General features: G+C 38.5%; 1 protein-coding gene across 9 annotated transcripts in view; it reads left to right on the top strand.

Annotated features, from left to right (window-relative positions):
- Positions 1 to 20490, top strand: part of RBFOX1 (RNA binding protein, fox-1 homolog (C. elegans) 1) — a 1371131-nt gene that overhangs the window by 1237886 nt on the left and 112755 nt on the right. For 8 of the 9 annotated variants that reach the window (XM_011999919.1, XM_011999921.1, XM_011999917.1 and 5 more), the window contains 3 exons: positions 2712 to 2804; positions 4512 to 4572; positions 14320 to 14373. In XM_011999919.1, the coding sequence (XP_011855309.1) occupies positions 2712 to 2804; positions 4512 to 4572; positions 14320 to 14373 (208 nt within the window). The remainder of the gene's footprint in view (positions 1 to 2711; positions 2805 to 4511; positions 4573 to 14319; positions 14374 to 20490) is intronic. The other variant, XM_011999923.1, reaches the window with a different exon arrangement.

The following is a 20490-nucleotide window of genomic DNA, read 5'->3' as shown; positions in this document are numbered from 1 at the left end:
TGGGAGACAGGGTCTTGCTCTGTCACCCAGGCTGTAGTGCAGGGGTGTGATCACAGCTCACTACAGCTTCAATCTCCTGGGCTCAGGCTGGGATCACAGGGGCACACCATTACACCCAGCTGATTTTTTCTTTTTTTTTCTTCTTTTTTTTTTTTGGTAGAGATGGGGTTTTGCCATGTTACTCAGCCCAGTCTCAAACTCCTGGGCTCAAGTGATCCTCCTGCCTTGGCCTCCCAAAGTGCTTGGATTACAGGTGTGAGCCACCATGCCTGGCCCAAAACCTTCTTTTGATGGTTTTGATCACACATAGTGAAATGAGAGGTCATGGAAATCAAATCGCTGGGCCACTCATTTTAAGCAAACACATTTCTGGACTCCACTCTGGGATTCTAATCCAGTAGATCCAAAGCAAGGCTCAGGAATCTCAATGTTTAATGTGCTGCCAAGTTCCTTCTGATGTGCGGCTACGTTTGATAGCTACTGGCCAAGAGTTAGAACTGTCAAATTGAGCGAAATCACCCTCAATTCTGTCTTTTTTCCCTTTGAAGAACAATCATTTCCGAACTATACAGTTAGCAAGTGTATTCATGTACCCAATATGGGCATACTGCATGTAGAAGACTAAGCAAGACCCCTTCTGTTATGGAACAAGTAATCTTAAATGAATCAGATAATTCAGGCTTATCCTAATCACAGAGCCTCACCATGGGAAAGATTATGGAAGGTAATTTGGTTCAATCCCCTAAAGAAATGTTATTTTTCTCAATACAGTTCACCGTTGAACACGGGTTTGAACTGTGCAGGTCCACTTACACGTGAATTTTTTTCTCCAACCAAAGGCAGTATTCCCAGGATGTGTGACCCGCATATACAGAGGGCTAATTTTGTTCTATACTCACGTTCCACGATATACAGAGGGCTGATTTTCTTCTATACTCACGTTCCACGGAGTGACTGTGGGACTTGAGAATCTGGGGCGAGGGTATCTTGGAACTAATCTGTAGTGGATACTGAGGTACAGCTATCTATAGAATCCTGACAAATAGTCATCTACCCTCACTGGAATACATCCACATCCCCTGTCCTCTGCGGCCGATGAGCCTATTCTGACTGTTGAAAAGTTCCCTTAGCCAGCCCATTGGACAACACCTTTTTGTTTTATTATACTTTAAGTTCCAGGGTACATGTGCACAACGTGCAGGTTACATAGGTATACATGTGCCATGTTGGTTTGCTGCACGCATCAACTAGTCATTTACATTACGCATTTCTCCTAATGCTCTCCCCCTCCCCGCCCCCCACCCCCTGACAGGCCCTGGTGTGTGATGTTCCCCACCCTGTGTCCAATACCTCTTTAGCCTTAAATTTGGAGGTCATTATAGAGATCTAATGTAGGATTGGAAGTTATCACCAGTTGGTTGTAACTACCATGTATTTGTAATTATTGTGCATTTCTTTAGTAAAACTAGGTATTACACTGTCCCAACTAAGCTTGGAGCCAACATGGATTATTTGATGCTAAAAGGAGCCCCAAAGTATTGCTTGATTTCACCCAGTTTACAGTGAACAATCAGAAAGAGCTGGGGATATTTATGTGGAAATTGTTCAAAAGGTTGGTGTATATTTCTGAACAAGATGTACAAATATTTTTAGGGGCTTTAAAAATGGTGTGTCATATTTTCTGTACTTAGGAACAATGTCAGTGAAGACAAAATATGGATTTTGACAATATAGTTTAGTGGGGTTGATTTTTGAGGTTGAAATATTAAAAGCCAATGTACTTGTGGTAAATTAAAAGGTATATATGTTATCTATCAGTAAAAGAGGAAGTGGCCAGAATATTATTACAAATTACATTCTATTAACAAAGTTTCTTTGCTGCCCGTTGATATGAAAAGTAAATATTGACCTAATGCCAGAACTTTACAATATGGGTACACCTTTCCCTTTCTGGTTAATAAAGTAGGATGGAAGGTTGTCAGATTCAAAAGCAAGTATGCAATTTGAAGAGTGGGGAAAGTATGATCACAAATATTGAATTGTTTGTATTAATCAACTGAAGTTTATTTCTATTCATTTCATGTGACTTTGTTTACTAGACCAAAGAGTTTGAGATTTGTTATTTAAAAAGGTCTTTCCTTTTTTAGGCTTTTAACTTTTATTTTTGAGAAGTAAAGGCTGTAGAATTGACCAATTTGAATAACCCTAAACCTGCATGAGGAAGAGATGTTCTTAAAACCACACGGCATGACTCTGTAGGCAATGTTAGAGGATTTTGGCATTCATTGTTGAATTTCGTGCACACGTTTTATTTTATTTTATTTTTAATTTGCATGTCAAAAAAGTGGTTCCCTTTTCTTTTCCTCGTTATTTCATTTTATTCTCTGTGAAGACACTGTAAATTTATTTTGATCTCATTTTCTTTTCGTTAGATTTATTTTCTTCTGTAGTGACATTTAGAAAGGTATTTTTGGTATCCTTCTTTGAATACTTCAGGGGTTACAGCTAACTGGTGACAGAAAAAAATATCTTGTTCACATTTGTCGCTTAATTATTGCACATCTCAGTACTCTTATAATTTCTCTAATTTGCATGTTACAGAACTGAAGCCAGGACAAGAAATAGAAATTAAAGCGAGAGAACATTACCAAGTGGTCGTTGACTGAAATAATAATCTGCATGTTGTTTTCCCTTCTCCCTCCTGCATGCAGGGATTTGGTTTCGTAACTTTCGAAAATAGTGCCGATGCGGACAGGGCGAGGGAGAAATTACACGGCACCGTGGTAGAGGGCCGTAAAATCGAGGTGCATGTTCAAAATATTTTCCTTTTCATCTTTTTTATAAATGTCTGCTTCACGCTCATTCGTTGTTCCAGATGCATCATTGGCGTCTTGTATGTGACCCTATTCCCCCTCATTGTTTATATATATATATATATATTTTTATATATAAAAAGGAAAACTGGCCTTACTTTTTTTTTTAATTTTACTTTATTATGTTACTCTTATTACCACTGAAAGGTGGATGGCAAACGTGAGACAAAAGAAAGGTTAACCGGAAAGGGTTTTTTGTTGTTGTTATTTTCTATGTTTTATAATTAATGGGTGCAATAGGTTCCAAAGAATAGACAGTGTTGCAAACCAAATAAAATACAGAACAGTTTGTTTTTCTTTTTCTTTCCACTTCAGGGTTGAAGAGGGATCCACAGTGGTTTGCAAATTAAACCAAATTGGGAAAGCAAAAAAGATTGTATTTTTTGTTTTCTTTTGTTTTGTTTTTTGGAAAAAAAAAATCAGAGGTTTTTACTAAACCTCTGATTTTTTTTTTTTTTTTTAAGAAGCCAGTTTGAATTTCTGTATTCTTTTGATAACAAAGTGAATAACCAAACAGGATTTCCTGTTCAATATCTGGCCCCTGTTCACTGAAAGCATAAATACCAAAATACTGACACTCAGAGTCTGCTATTTGTGCCACTGGGATCTCCCGCAACATAGCCACAGGGTCATATTTGTTAAATTTTTTTTTTAATACCAGTTACAAATGCTTTAGTCTTTGGAGTAAGATGTTGCATATTTTGCCTTTCATTTTCCCCTTCGACGATAACGCTTAGGCCCCTCACCAAACTCTCAGTAACCATGGTAACTGTATACAAACCCATGCTGGCGATGGTGGTGAATGGTAAGTGGTGAAGTCCATCTGCCGTTTCACGTATTTAGTGCTGATATATCTATATACATATATATACCACGTGAATTTTTTTGACTTGTCGTATTAAGTTTTCTTGATGCTCTATTTTTTTGGATATTGGTACGCCTGTAATTGAGTGTACGTTCTAAGCTAGCCTGGGAGGCACTGACTGGATTGAGTTATGACCGGTGCACATCTTACTCAGATTGTTAACTCCATATTGTGTTAAACAATGCACCCTCTCTTTTATCCTTTTGTTAGCTGTGACTTTAAAGCTTGAATGATTTTGTTAATTCTTGCGATGTAAAAGGCTCTTGTTCCAAGTGTTGAATGCTAGATGTTGCTTTCCTGATGGTTCTTTCCTCTTAAAGTGTTGCACACGGCTAAGACTTGTTTGTCCCTTTTTTTGACATTTATGTTCCCTTGTACCTTGTCTATTCTCTCTTCTCCACTGCATGCTCCTTCATATAAATTTTATTTTATGTTAAAAAAATATTGTTTCTGTGTTACCATGGAGTACACGCATGCTTTTAAATCTTCAATTATGCAGTATCTTTTAATTTGCTTTTACTGTCTCTTTATTAAACTCTTAATGATATGACATTGCTTTATTGAAATGATTTGTAAGTTAAATGGTTATGAAGTACATGTAATTTTTAAAATGTATGATTTTGTTATGCACCTACTGCCTTTTATAAATTAAAATGCATTTTAGTTTTCAGTTTTCTTTTTTTAATAAGTAATCACGGTCATAATGCATGCAACTAATTGAATTGGGAGCTGGCCCTAGAATATGTGCTTATTTGAGTTTTCTATGTACATAGGTAAATAATGCCACAGCACGTGTAATGACAAATAAAAAGACCGTCAACCCTTATACAAATGGTAAGTAGAGATTGGCCTTTTACAAGAAATTCTCTCTACCTCTAACTCTTCAAGTAATGTAACCAGAGATTCTATTACAACAAGCTGTGTTTGCTGGGCATCGACACTGTTTTTACTACTGACCTGCTGCTACAGTGAACCACCTACATCAGTAAGATTATTTTCACAACAAAGGCAAATGGAGTGTTCAGGTTAAGTGTGTATGCCCTTTTTCCCTTCTTTCTAGAATAACTCTTGTTTGGGATTGAGATACAGCAATTATTTGGAAATTAGTTTGATAATTTAATTGGTTATTACAGTAAGTTGAGGGGAGAATTGGAGGTTTAGTTTGTTTGCTTTTCAACACCATCTCCTCGTTGATTACTAATCATTCCTGGAGGTGCAATCACATAATTTATTCTGTCTTTGAGTCTTCTCCAGAAAGATTAGGCATTTGAAGTGGTTTGGAGGATACCTCATGTCTGAATTCCACAGGGTTATCAGAACGTGTGAGTGAGTTATTTGTTTCTCTCTGGGCTGCTCAGTGTTATTTTGGGCTAGTTGAGAATGTTGCTAGTTGAGTTGTGTATTGCAGACCCCATCAGGATAATGGAATTTCTGTTCTTATCAATAAAACTTCTGAAAACTCCTAAAAAGCATTCACATATGAGTCATTAAAAAATGTTCAAACATTTTGATTCTTTAATTCTTCTCAAAATAAGTATCTCTTAAGATATATGAGGGAGAAACCTGCCACTATGTTAATCACATACTTAATTGTACCAAAAATTAAAGCAATGAAGTTGAAGTATAGACACAGGGTAGAATATTATGCCCATTAAAATGAGCAGGATACAGACCATAAAGGGTCTCATAATTAAAAAATTGAAATAAATGTTTATAGCATAACTTTAGATAAATGATAACATGCCAAAATGCTAATTGTTGTGTTAAATTGTGAGACTGACATTTTTTCTTTGATTCAGGTTTATGAAAATAATATAACTTTATTACATCAAAAGGAGATATATGGAATTTTATAGTTCTAAAGTTTTAATTGCACAAGGAGATACTTTTTAAAAGTAAAAAAAAAAATTAAAAGCAACATTAAAAACAAGTCTAAAATATATTTTAAATAACTCCATTGCCACCCTGGTTTCCTACCTCCCCATCACAGGAAGCCACAATTACAGATTGCTGTCTAGTTTTATTTTGCGTATTCATGCCTATGCACGTAATAGGTGTTCATTTGTAGTATTCACAGGATTGTATATTTTTATGTGACTAATATGATACACCTGATAATTGGGTTTTTATAAATCTATATAGAGTTCTTTCAATATATAAAGATTAGACTAATTCATTTCAGTGGTTACATAATATTACACAAAACAGATAAATGGGTTCAATCAGAACTAAATACTGATTGTTAGATCATTGTTTTGTTTTATTGTGATTAGCAATGTATTGTCACTTGGTAGTTTTGTTTTTCCTGTTTCTTTGCCAGTGACTACCAATTTGACAGTCAGTTTGCTCTTGATTTTAAAAGGGGCATCATTAAACAGGGATATACCATCTATGTAATAGGGCTCTAAGTTGAAAGACCAGAAGAATTGCTTATTCTGCTGACCGTTTTTCTCAACTTTAGCAACCAAGACATGCCCTTAAATGGTAAAGACTATCTTCACACCAGACTTTTAATGGCCAGTGCGGAACTGAAGCAAACCTCTGATTTATGTGTCATACAGCCTTTCTACTTGGGGAAAAGCAGTGACTCTGAAACTTGCTAGATTTAAAACATGGTGACATCAACCTGACGGTTGGGCAGTCTTTAATTACAAAGTTGCACAGTTGCCCAGGCACATGCGAGCCTGTTTATGACTAGCTGCTCATGTGTGCCCAGTGAGAAACTAGAGCAAGAAAAGCCAAATATTATTCCATAAGCCATGTGCATGTATATTTATTTTAAAAGAGTTATTGATCAATTTTATGCCCAGGGACTGAAAACTAGTCCTGTAGGATTTTTTAAACACGATTCAAAGCCCGTTTATAAATAACTAGCCTTTCTGGAATATGAGGTATGCTTTATATGAGGCATTTTAAGTGCACTAGACACACATGAAGTCCTGTAAAGAGGACATGATTATCCCTACTTTAGAGATGCAACATTGAGGCTAGAGAAGATGAAGTAATAAAGCAATTTTTTTTTTCTTTTTTGAGACAGGGTCTCACTTTTTCACCCAGGCTGGAGGGCAGGGGCACAATCTTGGCTCACTGCAACCTCTGCCTCCCAGGCTCAAGCAATCCTCCCTGGTAGTTGGGATTACAGCCACATGCCACAATGCCTAGCTAGTTTTTTACTTTTTGTAGAGATGAAGTTTCACCATGTTGCCCAGGCTAGTCTCGAACTCCTGAGCTCAAGCAATCTGCCTGTCTCGGCCTCCAAAAATGCTAGGATTATAGGCATGAGCCACCACTTCTGGCCTAGCATTTTCTTTTTATTATGAAGTAACAGAATCTTGTGACCCTGCCTGCGTGTGTGTATCAGGCATCACTTTCCCTTTGTCTTCTTGTAGAAATGCACTCAAGTGGCAATCAACTACAATAGTAAAAAAATTGCTAAATGTGCAACCTCGTGTTCCTGCCCGATGTTGCCTTGCACATCCCATGTCCCATTCCAGGTAGCCATGCACTCAGTTTCCAGGATTAAGTCAGTCATACAGGTCTCTCATCCATGTACCTGCAAAAGGAACTCAGAATTGTTCGTGTCACACATACTGAGTATGGCACCTAAGGACTTGATGGATAGACACAGTAGAATTTATTAAAAACAAATGTCAATTCTAATTATATAAAGACTGTGGCTTCTGTAGTGGAGATTATGGAGAACTTTGGTATTCAAAGAAAAGTAGTCCCAAGTTTCAACTCATGAGTATCGCCACTACAAATAAATTCCCTTAAGTGGCAATACAATATTACTGATAAAATATAGGGCCCTCTCAAATCCTTAATAGGCAGGAGGATAGAGTTATGGCAAAAGAGGGTAAGTCAGGACCAATAAAGTCACATTGAAATGAGAAAATTAAGCCATCGGTGAGGTTCACTCATTAGCTTCATATTTCATTCTCGCAAAGCATAGAAATGGTACTTCAGCAAAATTATAAATTACTAGAGCTATCAAAGTTTCAGGTCATCTCCAGGTGATGAAATATAGTCATCAATGCCAGCATCACATTCATACATTACCTCAATCACATATCCAGAAAAAGTTTTAGCAGCTGCAAAGTTTCCAGTGATAAAAAAGACTGAATTCTAAATGTGATGGGATACCTGTCTGTTAGAGAGGTGTATGGTTCGTAACATAGAGGGTGTGGATGCTATTCTCAGGATATTTAAACAATGACATAAGGAAAAGCTGTAGAATGAGCTGTAGGCTTCTGGATATTCTATTGAAAGGTTCCCCAAAGAGGGAATTGGACTATTTCTCTATTGCTATTTCTCCTAAGGACACCTACCCACGCGGAGGAGTTGGGGTTTGCTGTATTCTTCGGGGATCAGATGTTGGATCTGCATTACAAGATCGAGAGCTGAATTCACAAGGATTTCCTGGATACTGGGGAAGCATGGGTGCTAGACATGGCTTTTTCATTTTCTTAGAGATGTTAGGAAGGATGAAAATAGGGCAAACAAATCCAAGACTCTGGAGAGAGGTAGACTTCGTTGCCAGTATCAGTTCTGCCATTCACTGGCTGTTCAATCGTAGGCAAGTTGTTTAAACTCTCCATGTGCCAGCTCTCTAGTGGGAACCAAACAAATGATGGGAACTACATCATAGTTCTTTGTGATAATTATGAGAGATCAAGTACTCAACACAATGCTAGGCATGCAAAGCGCCCTAAAAGATTTTTTTTACTGCTATTTATAGCCCAGTAGTATTTGATTACACAGTCTCAATATTAAATCATATTATTCCTTTATTGTCATGGATAGTTGAATTCCCTGATAGATACTAGTTTAAGGATCAATTCTTCAGATGCTAAAAGGGGCTGAACAGGTAAAAGAGAGTCTTTGAAAAACTTAGTCTTTTGGGACTGGCTATTGTTTCCTTACTGAAGTAAAGTAAAATATTTATCTACAAGGAAAAATCAACAGCACTACCACCACAAAGTAACAATAAAAGATCTCAAACATTTGATCTCCACATCAGGCTCACGATGGGGAGCAGTGGCACATGTGACTAAGTGGGAAGTTAAATGCACTAGCCCCTGGCCACCTCTAATAAGTCTGTCTATGAGGGATTCTCAGCTTAAAGTTACCATTTGTAGCAATGTTTCAAGAGAAATAGAAATCCCGTATTTTAGACGGAATTTAAACGTTGGCAATAAATACACGCCATTAAAGAATACTGAGTGAACCCAAACAAAACACCTTTGTACCCAACGCACACCTTGCTTCTTTTTGCTTCGTATTTGAGAGTTGCCTCCTGTACCGTGTCAGCTGCCAGGTCTCTGGCATCCTTAGTATATGTCTTTAGAAAGCATTGACAGGCAGTTTTTGTAACTCCTGTAGTGTACATAAGGATGCTCTCTGGAATGCGTTCCTTTGATATGTAACCCAGCAAAGCCTTAGAGAAAACCTGTGCTGATGTTTTTTGTGTGCACATTCAGACTTGGTCTTTTAACACCCAATGCAGTCACAGGTAACATAGTTAATATAGGTCGTAGCCAGCATCTTTTAGAAATGCTGACACTTGACCTGTGATAAGCTAAATTTGGGGAGGGGAGTGCCAATTCGGATATAGCCCCTTGATTCCCGGCCACAGAGGGGTCTAAACTGCTAGTGTGTCTGATAGAGCCAGACCCCAAGACATCTGGTCTCTGCTCCATTGCCTTGTTGCAAGGCTGGAGGGGCCCTGGGAGGCTGGGACCAGTGGGCCTTATCCGCTGTTCTCCTTTTGTTGTAAGCCTCATTGTTCAGTTTAATGTCCTTGATCAAAATCTCTGAATTTGCAAGGCCTGGGGACATACACAAACTGCCTAAGAAATTAAAAATGGGATCATTTTGTTCATCTTCCTGACAGTGCAGACTCTTATCTCCAGCAGGGTTATCCCAAGGGTCTCTTTCAGGTACGAGAAGGAGTCACAGGGAATGTGGGTCCATTTGCATGTGATTTGCATGCATTTACATAAGCCCACATGAGCTCTGTAAGTCTGAGTGGAGGTGATTTTCAAGGGCTGCATTCTAGACCAAATGGACATAACTGACATTTACAGCATACCTTATCCAGCAGCTGCAGAGTACATCTTCTCATCAACACATGGAACATTCTCCAGGGTAAGCTACATGTCAGGCCACCAAACAAGTCTCAATAAATTAAAAAAATTTTTAAACTATATCAAGTATTTTCTTAGACCATAATAGAATAAAACTAGAAATCAATAGCAAGAGGAACTTTGGAAACTGTACAAATACTTGGAAATTCAGCAGTGTGCTCCTGAATGTCCACTGGGTCAGTGAAGGAATTTTAAAATTTTCTGATATAAATTAAAATGGAAACATGACATGCCAAAGTCTATGGGATACAGCAAAAGCAGTGCTAATCAAAAAGTGTATAGCAATAAATGCCTACATCAAAAAAGTAATTCAACTAAGCAACCGGGACAACAGTCATCCCTAACAGGATTCTTTATTTAATATATAGCCCTATGTGAAGCAGGTCCTTGAAGATTGGAAGGAGACATAATCAGAGCCAAAAAAAAAAAATTAGTCTCTTAGGAAAAAACTCTATATTCCTTTAGTTTATTTACAGAAAAACCAAGTAAATACTTATGGAATGCTTACTTTGCCAAACAATGTTTTAGGTGCTGGAGATTCATGTTGGATAGCAGTCTTGCCTGCTTGACTTAATTGTGATGAGGGAGAATGGTTATAAAAGACGATTAAGAGCAAGCAAAGAAAGAAGTTAAATCCAGATAGCATTAACGGCAATGCAGAAAATAAAACTGGGAATGGAATCATGGAATCCAAGAGTAACTCTAAGAGGAGGTGGGAAAGTGACATTAACTGGCATGTTCTGAAAAGACTCCAGAGCCCTAAATAACATCAAGTCAACTTTGTGAAGAACTGGAGAGTTCTCCAAGGATAAGGAGAAGTGGATACAAAGAGACTTTGATATACGGTGATCTTGGGGGGGTTTATAAAGATGAAAATGCCCAGTATCACTGTAGCTGGGAGAGAAGGGGACAGGGAAACAAAGGGAAATGGTACCAAAGTGGTACCAAATAGTTTGGTTAATAGTCAGTGTGTGCTTTTTCACTAAGGTAAGACATGTGTGCTGATCTTAAGTTGGGAAGGAGCTATTGAATTCTGAGTAGCAGGATGATAAAGCTGATGTTCTTTTTAAAAATTGCTTTGGTCACTATGACCAGAATGGACATGGGGGAAGGAGGAGGAAGAGGAGATGGTGAGAATTGGGGCATTTCTGCTGTTGGACCTGTCCAAGTAGAGATGGGAATGCCTTGGTCTGTAGTGGTGGCAATGGAGAAGGAGGGAAGAAATTTTCAAGTTTTAACCAACAGAATTTTCTAATGGATTGCACATGGGGTATGAAGGTAAGAGATGAATCAAGGAAGTATTGATGAATAATTTTATTTTGAGCAACCAACTAGATGGAGATGCCATTTGCTGAAGGGAGAAAGACTTGGTGAATAACAGGTTTCATGAGTAGAGAGAGAAGAGGGAGACTAGAAGTTGGGTTTTCACATGCATTGTCGAGTTCAGAAAGGACTTTGGTTTCCTATAGTAGGAGTGGGGTAGCCTTGTTTAGAAGGGATCAAGGATGGGAAGAAGGTTGACACCTGCACTCATGTTCCCATAATGACCGGAGCATTTCATTTTGTGACACACAGATTCCCAGTTGTTTTCTTGTAGAGGAGACTTTATCAATTATATTTCTAACAATTGATAGTTACAGACATGAGATAGCACAGATCTCCTGATGGAGAATATGAGAATATCATTTATTTTCTATTTTTTTTTAATGAAGAGATTGCCATGGGTAGACTTCGCAAACTCATAACTTGCAGAAAGACAGGGAAACAAACAGCAGATTATAGGTGGATAGATAGATTATAGGTATGTTTATAGATAGAAAGGTCAGTAGATAGATGGATACGTAGGTAGGCAGATGAGATAAACATGATTTCTAGGCAGCCTCAAATGCCTCTGAGAGATCTGTAATTTTTTTGTTTTATTTTTAGAAAAATGAGGCCACTGGCAAATTTACAATCTTTAAGAGCTACACCAAAATTCATTGATAAGTATACCTTCAATGAAAAGGAAAAGCAAGTCTTATATGCAGAAGAAAGTATTTAAGGTAGTAAGGATATTCAAAAAACAAAACCTGAGATGAACAGTATGGAAAAGACACCATCTCCACTACCAATAAGAGGGAGGAGCATCAGTAGGGTATGAGATGGAGAACAGTAGAAAGATGAAGAGTGAGCACTTAATTATTCGTGACCCCATATAGATTGAGTTCACAAATTCTAGGTTTCTGTGAATGTCTGCAGCTTTATTTTCTACTAGTTTTTTGTACTTTTTTTTTAGACTCCAAGTTGAAATGTAGACATTAATTTCCATATCCTCAGGAATTGGACTTTTTTAAGAAAAAAGGAAGCAGTGGAATTTCAGTTGGTCAAATTGAAGTCATTTCCATACTCATAAAACACATTCTGAAATGTCTGAACTAATATTTATTTTTCCATCACTATAGAAATTCTTATAAGGCAAGATGTGATTAATACAAGAGAGGAGGGTGTCAGTATGGAATTTCAGAAACCGGTAGGGCAATAGGTCTCAGAATTTCATGTTTCTTTCTGTCGCTCTAAAAATGGGGCCTAGGAATTAAATATGCCTCCCAGGTAATTGAAGTGTTAACACTTTGAGAAACTATTCTAAGATCAACTCAGGGGCTGTAAACCACCTAGCTTCTTGAAGTTGGAATTGAAAGTTCTTAGAAAACATTCTTAAAAAGTTTTAGAAAGTTCTGGATTTCAACAGACATACTGGCCTGTTGAGTTAGTGAGCCTCCGTTTTCCTTAGTGGATATTAGAACACCTCTGGTCTATTCTTAGGTGGGGCAGAAAGTCACACCTCTCTCTTCTCTGCAGACCACAGGGAGTTCTTACTGTCAAAAATACCTTCCTTCACTTTCAAACTTTTATCATTGCCTTTTCTCAGAAACATTTATTAAAGGATCTTTAGTATTTGATCCTCTGCTCAAGGACTCAGAGCAAAAGGAGTACACATCTTACCCTCCTCTCTTTCAAGGTTTTTTTGTTTTTCTTTTTGAGACAGAGTCTCGCCCTGTCACCTAGGCTGGAGTGCAGTGGCACCATCTCAGCTCACTGCAACCTCTGACTCCTAGGTTTAAGCGATTCTCATGTCTCAGCCTGATTAGTTGGTACTACTTTGTATTTTTAGTAGAGTCAAAGTTTCGCCATGTTGGCCAGGCTGGTCTCTGGAAACCCCTAGCCTCAAGTGATCTGCCTGCCTTGGCTTCTCAAAGTGGTAAGATTACAGGCATGAGCCACTATGTCTGGCCTGCATGGAGTTTTTTTATTTCTTTTGAGATGGAGTCTTGCACTGTCACCTGAGCTAGAGTGCAATGGCGTGACCTCAGCTTACTGCAACCTCTGCCTCCCAGGTTCAAGCGATTCTCCTGCCTCTGCCTCCCAAGTAGTTGGGATTACAGGTGCCCACCACCACGCCTGGCTAATTTTTTGTATTTTTAGTAGAGATGGGGTTTCACTATGTTGGCCAGGCTGGTCTCAAACTCCTGACCTCGTGATCTGCCTGTTTCAGTCTCCCAAAGTGCTGGGATTACAGGCGTGAGCCACCGCATCCGGCTTCCACATGGATGCTTTTATAAAGGCTTAACCAGTAGGAGCAGGAAACAATCACAAAACCCTAAAATGTTATCATTCTCTGGAAATTGTTCCCTAAATAATGCCCAGCATATATGTAATGTGCTTTCCAATTTGTGAAAATTCTTGTATGCTCTTTTTTGTGAGTAAAGATTTCTAAAGGGCCAGGATTCATTTTACAAAAACCTCTCCATCCAGAACATTTGGAAAATTACAGGATTCCATTCATCATATATACAGGTTATCTGAAAGTTACCTTAGATATCATGCATTGATTAAAAATTTTTTACGGCTCCTGAATGCATTAAAATGTATTCCACAGTAAATCTCTAGGGGATAAAATATTATTTTCTTTGGTCTTCACGAAGCACTTTGGAATTCTCTAGTATCTTGAGGTTATAATTAGGAATGACAATTGTTAGAATATATTGCTGCCAAGAATTTTGTTTATGCAAGCTTTCTAATTTCTGTGAACTTAATGCAGAGGGGTGTGATGGATTATCTAGCAGTGATATATGAAGACAAAAAATTGAAATTATTATAGTAGTTCTAAAAAATATTGGTAGAGTAGAAAATTAATTACCATGTCATTTTCAAAGGATTCACTTGTGGCTGGTCAGTAGTTTCCATTCCATTAACTTGCACTGGCAGAAAATCAAAGGAGGGCATGAATCCATTTTCTTCTGTATGATTTTTACATATTTTTATGCTTGCCCAAACAACACCTCCTGTACATTTTAAAATACAAAATAATTTAACCCATTTGATTTGTGATTCATTTGCAATTATATAAGATGTTGAATGAAATGTGATAATAATGTTTTTGTGTATTTGTTTTAAGGCTGGAAATTGAATCCAGTTGTGGGTGCGGTCTACAGTCCCGAATTCTATGCAGGTAAAGAGTTTCTCTTTGCACGAAGTCTTCTCGGTCTCTTCTAAATGTGCTTTGCCTGCCAAGAATGAATGGGTTTTGTAAAATAACCTGAAGCAAGTGAATTCCTATCCTAACAAGTTCTGAATGATTTCTTTGGGCAAAATCAACAGTGCTTTAAACAGTTTAAAAATTACAAGGGAATCGTGAAAGTTTCGTGGTTGGGGGGGTCAGCATGGAGCCACTGTTCCTTAGGACAATTCACATTGATTTTGCCCTAAAAAAGCATTGTGACTTTGTTCAATAGTGTATTGAACAAATGGAGAGCTGCTCGCGCCCAGTGTATTTCAATGTGCCTGAATGTGTGTTGTAGCCATACATTTCCATTTGGGGTTGGCATTTTCTTTTTCCTGGCAAAGCAGAGAGCTGAGTTGGCTTCATTATTCCAATAATGCAGGAGTGATTTGGAATTGCCAAGGGAAGGCCTATTTCGATAACTAAAAAAAAAAGTAAGTTGTCTGTCTTCGTTAATGAATCAATTTCCCTTAGCAATTCCTTCTCTCTCTACTTTGCCTTCCACAATATGTCTCTCTCCTCACCCCTTCCCTGCCTAAGCACCAATTCCATTCTCTTAGAAATTTGGGGACAGCATAACCCAGAAGCAGTAGCGACTGAGATGTCGTATCTTGGTGTCCTAGGCGTGGCCCGTCACTACTGCCTGTATGTCTCCTTGCTCCTGAACAAGGCTGTATTGAATACTTAGGACCTTAGAAGTAGATTTGCCACATGGATATTTAAAAGAAGTCTTTGATGTGGCTTTTGCTTTTTGATAAGGAGAAATAAATAATCCATTGATCTAGAACCACACCCTTAGTAACCTCTTGACGGTAAGTCATACCCCTTGCTTTGTTTCTTCCTGGGCTGCCTAACTTTTGTCATTTTCCTGATACTAAACACTGACCCTTGTAGATGACAAGGGAACATAGAAAACTTAGCTACTCTGGCACAACAACCAGTCTGACAAAATTTAAGTTAAAAAATGTGGTAAATCTGGAAAGGCTCAACAGGATAACCGATTCCTGGATTTTACGTAGGCGATGTTTGGAGTTATTCTTCATGTGTGAGTTTTACCAGGAGCCTGGATTAAGTCCAGAGATTCTAACGCTGCAAAATAGCTGTGTTCAGTCTTATGGGGGGAACAGACTTAGCCGTCAGGCTTTCCATGATCATATTGTGAACCCCACACCCTCCTAAGAAGACACCTCTGCTGAGTGAGGAACATGGAAACCATGCCTACACAGCTCAGGTTCAAATTCTGCTTCCCGTACTCACTAGCAGTGTGACCCTGGGCAAGTTACTTTACCTCTCTGTGCCTCAGTTTCCTCATCTGTTAAATGGAGATGATAGTAACAAACTGATTGGTGTTTATTAGAATTAAATGCGTTAATATACGAAGAGTGGTGCGTAGCCAGCCCCTGTAAACGTTTAGTAAATAAAAATGAGTATGTTCATCGCTTTGCCAGGAAGGGAAAGTTAGCCGCGTATTCCGCTAAATTCTAAGTATACTATGAGACGAAGAGATTCTTTTCTTCATTGATGAGAGTACTAGTCCTTTAGCTCTCAGCGTGTTCATTTAGGGGTTAATTTCTGGGATCAGAGGCATGGTAGTTTATTCAGGGGACACACAGAACATGGCATGTGTTGCTGGGATGCATCTTTGTGCAAAGCTGCAAGGAAATCAAATGCCCCAAATGGTTGAAGATTCAGACAACAGCTTCTATGCCTCTGCAGCAGGCACTGCCCATGAGTGGAGAAGTTAAAGAAATATCAGTTTCTGTCTATGTGCGCATATCCGAGTGCATATTTTCAGCCTAAAATAGCCGAGGGGAGAACAAGTAAGCCTTCTTGTGGGGAGGAAGGGTATGGATGCGTGCGTTGCGGTGAAGAGGGAGAAATGCATTTTTACATTTTTCTGATCCTGTGCAATGGAGTTGTCAGTTACCCTTGGGTCTAGTAAGGAAGAAAATACCAACTATCTCCGTTACTTGTACTTTCAAAGCCACAAACGTATCTGTGGGTGTTTAGGAGGACATTAAGATGACAGAAACGGTTCAGACCGATTTATACATATGAGAATAAATTAATCCGCATGACTTCTAGAACATTAGAGCAGCTATTCGGATTAGCCCAGGGCTGAGCCTCAGAAGTTAGATCATTAGGTTAGAGGAAGACAAAATGTTACAATGTAAGTTAATATTTACTGGATACTTTCTATGGGCCAGGCACTGTTCTAAGCACTGTACATAAGTTTATTGTATTTAATCCTCATGCCAATTTTCCGTATGAGGAAACCAAAATACAAAAAGTTGGTATTACTGCTCTGAGATTTCACAGCTGGTCAGGAGGAGGCCAGATTTTGAAATCAGGCTTTGATCATCTCAGAATTCATGTTCTTTACAATCAGTTGATACTGGTGAGTTGTGTTTTTTTTTTTTTTTTTTTTTTTTTTTTTTTTTTTTTTTTGCCCAGGCTGGCACGATCTTACCATCTCGGCTCACTACAACCTCCACCTTCTGGGTTCAAGCAATTCTCCTGCCTCAGCCTCCTGAGTAGCTGGGATTACAGGTGCCCGTTACCATGCCCGGCTTTTTTTTTTTTTTTTTTCTTGTAGAGACAGGGTTTTGCCGTGTTGGCTAGGCTGGTCATGAACTTCTGATGTCAAGTGATGCACCAGCCTGTTCATTTTTTTTTTCTTAATATTAAAGGTCATGATTCCGTCGACTGTCTCCTATGATCATGCTACTGCTCTGTGTGCAAACCAAAGGAATGAAAGAAGAGAAGTAACATAATCATTCTGTATTATTCCAGCTGCCACCACCACCACCATATTCAACAAGTGTTACCTGAGAAATCTGAGTATCTGTGTTTCATGCTGCCACTATCTGGATTATCCGGAAAATCCACACACTTTCCTTTTCCACTGTACATTTGTATGTAGGTAGACAGAGCTCACGATATTCAGAAATGTGGGGACAAGTTGCTGTAATTTTAACACTGCAGAGCAATTCTTTTGAAATATTTGAAGAGCTGCAAACACTGAAAGTCTGGCTGGCTTAAATCTGAAGTTTCAGGCACCTGCATTTACGGAATGGACCTCTGCAAAGTGGTAGATTCAGAGCGCATTCATTTCCATATCCAGGTATAATTATTACTGTCATGCATCTATATAGCCCTGACTAAGAATTTATGGGGCATTTTAAATTTCCCTAGCTATAAAAATAGCCTGAATTTATCTTGCAATTCTGAGTGTGCCTCAAAGCTGAAATGAAGACCTTGTCATTGATTTGCTTTTTATTTTTAGTAGGCTGGCTCTGTATCTGCTTAAGATAGAAAGCCAGACTTATTAGTCATTTCTCTATATAAGGTTGTGTGTTAATGACATATTTTATAATATCCCCATAGTGTAATTATTTGATTTTCTGAAGCTTATGCAGAATTAACAACCCAGCCTCCAATTGTCTCAGAATGGGGCATGAAAAGTTCACATATTTTGTAAATTAAAATCAATATTTTCAATCTCTCCTAAAGGTAATTTTCCTAATTTAGTAGACTTAAAAGAGAAAGTAGACCATTTACTTTCTCTTTTAATTATAAAATGGCAAGTTATTGGCCAGGCGTGGTGGCTCACGCCTGTAATTCCAGCATTTTGAGAGGCTGAGGAGAGTGGTCTCAGGAGTTGGAGACCAGTCTGGCCAACATGGCGAAACCTCGTCTCTACTAAAAATACAAAAGAACTAGCTGGGCATGGTGGCGTGCACCTGTAATATCAGCTACTTGGGAGGCTGAGGCAGAAGAATCACTTGAACCTGGGAGGCAGAGGTTGCAGTGAGCCAAGGTTGTACACCACTGTACTCCAGCCTGGGTGACAAGAGCAAAACTTCATCTTCAAAAAAAAAAAAAAAAGGCAAGTTATTGATTTTTGTATGTAACATTTTGACTCCCGGAGTACATTTTTACTGCAAACTCGGGGTGAGGGCAGGAAGAGCCATTGCACTTCTTAATGAGGACCTTTAATTATTATTTGCATTGATAAATTATGACATTCCTTCTCCCTCACACATGCACTGCAAAGGAAGCATTGAGAAATTTCTAATATATTTTGGGTGATTTTTCTTTTCTGAATTCTCATCAAGTCATACTTATAAAAACCCTTCTAAATGCTTATGCCGTGCCAGTCTTCAGACAGATACACATACATAAGCACATCCCATGACAAATATTAATGTACACCTTCTCCCAGGAGAGATGGGTAGTTTTCTGTAAATCAAGAACAGCATTGATAATTTCTAAATCTAATCATCTCCAGAGTCCTTGGGGTTTATTCAAGACATATGAGGGTAAGTCCCCACACACAAATCCAGGTGAGTCATGAAGCCTTTGGCCAATGTCTATGGCCCTTCTTTAGAGTTTAAGTAAAATTGAAGGCAGTAAGGAGAAATAGACTGGGAATATCTGTACCCAGTAGCAGGCCTCATGTTATTTAGTGTAATTGAAAATAGTGTTTCCAAGAATCTGGAGTAAGAGGCCTCAGAGGGGATTCTTACACTTTCCCTGTCATTGTGAGAATTTCCCTTGTCTTCTAATAAAAAAATATATATATTTTTAAAAGTAGTATCTTTTAAAGATAATCACAATATCCAGCCAATGAAACTGTTGATTTATGGCCCCTTTAATGTTCATAAATAAGTAAAGCAGAATCAAAATAAATAACAGAAGGTTATACAAAGTTGTCAGCATGGTGCTGACAAACGGTGAATTTATCTGTTTCTCAATTGCCAGGAAGATACACACTGCAAAGCTCACCCACGTTGTATATCATATCTGCCAACTCATTTCTGTGATTAAATATTCCATCAGTGGGGCTATAAGGCAGCAAAGCTTAACAAGATTCATAAGATGCACCACTTGAACACACATAACTCACTTCCATGGATGGAGAGCACCCCGCCTGCAAAGGGAAATTGGAATTGAGTTAAATTATTCCATGAGACATGATCAATAGGGAAAGGCAAAGATCTTCTAATGGAAATGCAGATCTAAGATATAGTTAGGTCCCAAAGATGAGAAACATACAATTAAAATAAAAATAAGGAGATGCAGAGTAAACCAACTTGAAAACCTTGAAGATAACAAAAACCACCCCTAGGGATACTTATTATTAGTGGAATTTGGGGGGAATAAGGGGATTCTGAATGGATGCTCCTGAAAGCAACCATTTCTGGTTTTGAGAGGAAAAAGAAAATGACAGGAATGAAAAACACGGCATGCCTGACTGCAAAGTCACATTTGAAAGGTGGTCAGGTCTTGAAACAAACTCACCCTGGGGTTACAGGGAGGATCAGATAATAGGATGAGCATTAGAGAACTTCGCAGACTGTAAAATAGAAATAGAAGAGGTTCATGTGATCACCAAAGTCACCTTGATTGATTATATCCATGTCGGAAAGGACCTGGCCACAGATCACATGACTTGATGCTGGGCTAGGTGATAGGAAAGTGGATTTGGATCTCAGTATGAAGTTTAGAAATGAAGAGGTTGGCTATAACACTCTTTGATAGCTTATCTCAAAAGGGCAACTGTATTTGACCTTGGATTATCCATACGAAGGTATTGGTTTTCTGTGGAGTGGTGTGAACCATGATTCATCTCAGAATTGGGTCAAAAGAAGGTCCATGAAGGCTCCCTCGCATTTTTTTCCTCCCACTTCCACCACCAAGAGTCTATTACAGTTAAGAGAATAACTTTTAGTTACACTTTTAGATGTACCTCTTTTCAATTTCCTTCCTATAATTTGTATCCAATAGCATCTGAGAAAAGTAAGACTGTCTGGAACCCATCTGTAATCACTGTGGTCCCTGACACAGGTTTGCTCTGTTTCATATTGGCATTGGGCTTGGGGTGATTTGGCTAAAAACGTCCTGGGTACAAAGCATGCCCAGTTTGGGGTGAAAGAGCACAGTGCGGGTTTACAAGTTACAACTGTTACCATGCAAGCCCTTTGAACGCAAAACCATGGCCATAAAGAGCAGCTCCTCATGAACCAATGACCTTTGGCTCTGGGATGTTTTGTATAGTTTACA

Source organism: Mandrillus leucophaeus, unplaced genomic scaffold, assembly GCF_000951045.1.
Source record: "Mandrillus leucophaeus isolate KB7577 unplaced genomic scaffold, Mleu.le_1.0 Scaffold609, whole genome shotgun sequence".
NCBI classification, from domain to species: domain Eukaryota; kingdom Metazoa; phylum Chordata; class Mammalia; order Primates; family Cercopithecidae; genus Mandrillus; species Mandrillus leucophaeus.
Note: the sequence above shows the minus strand (reverse complement) of the source record. Positions and strands in the feature narration are given on the sequence as shown.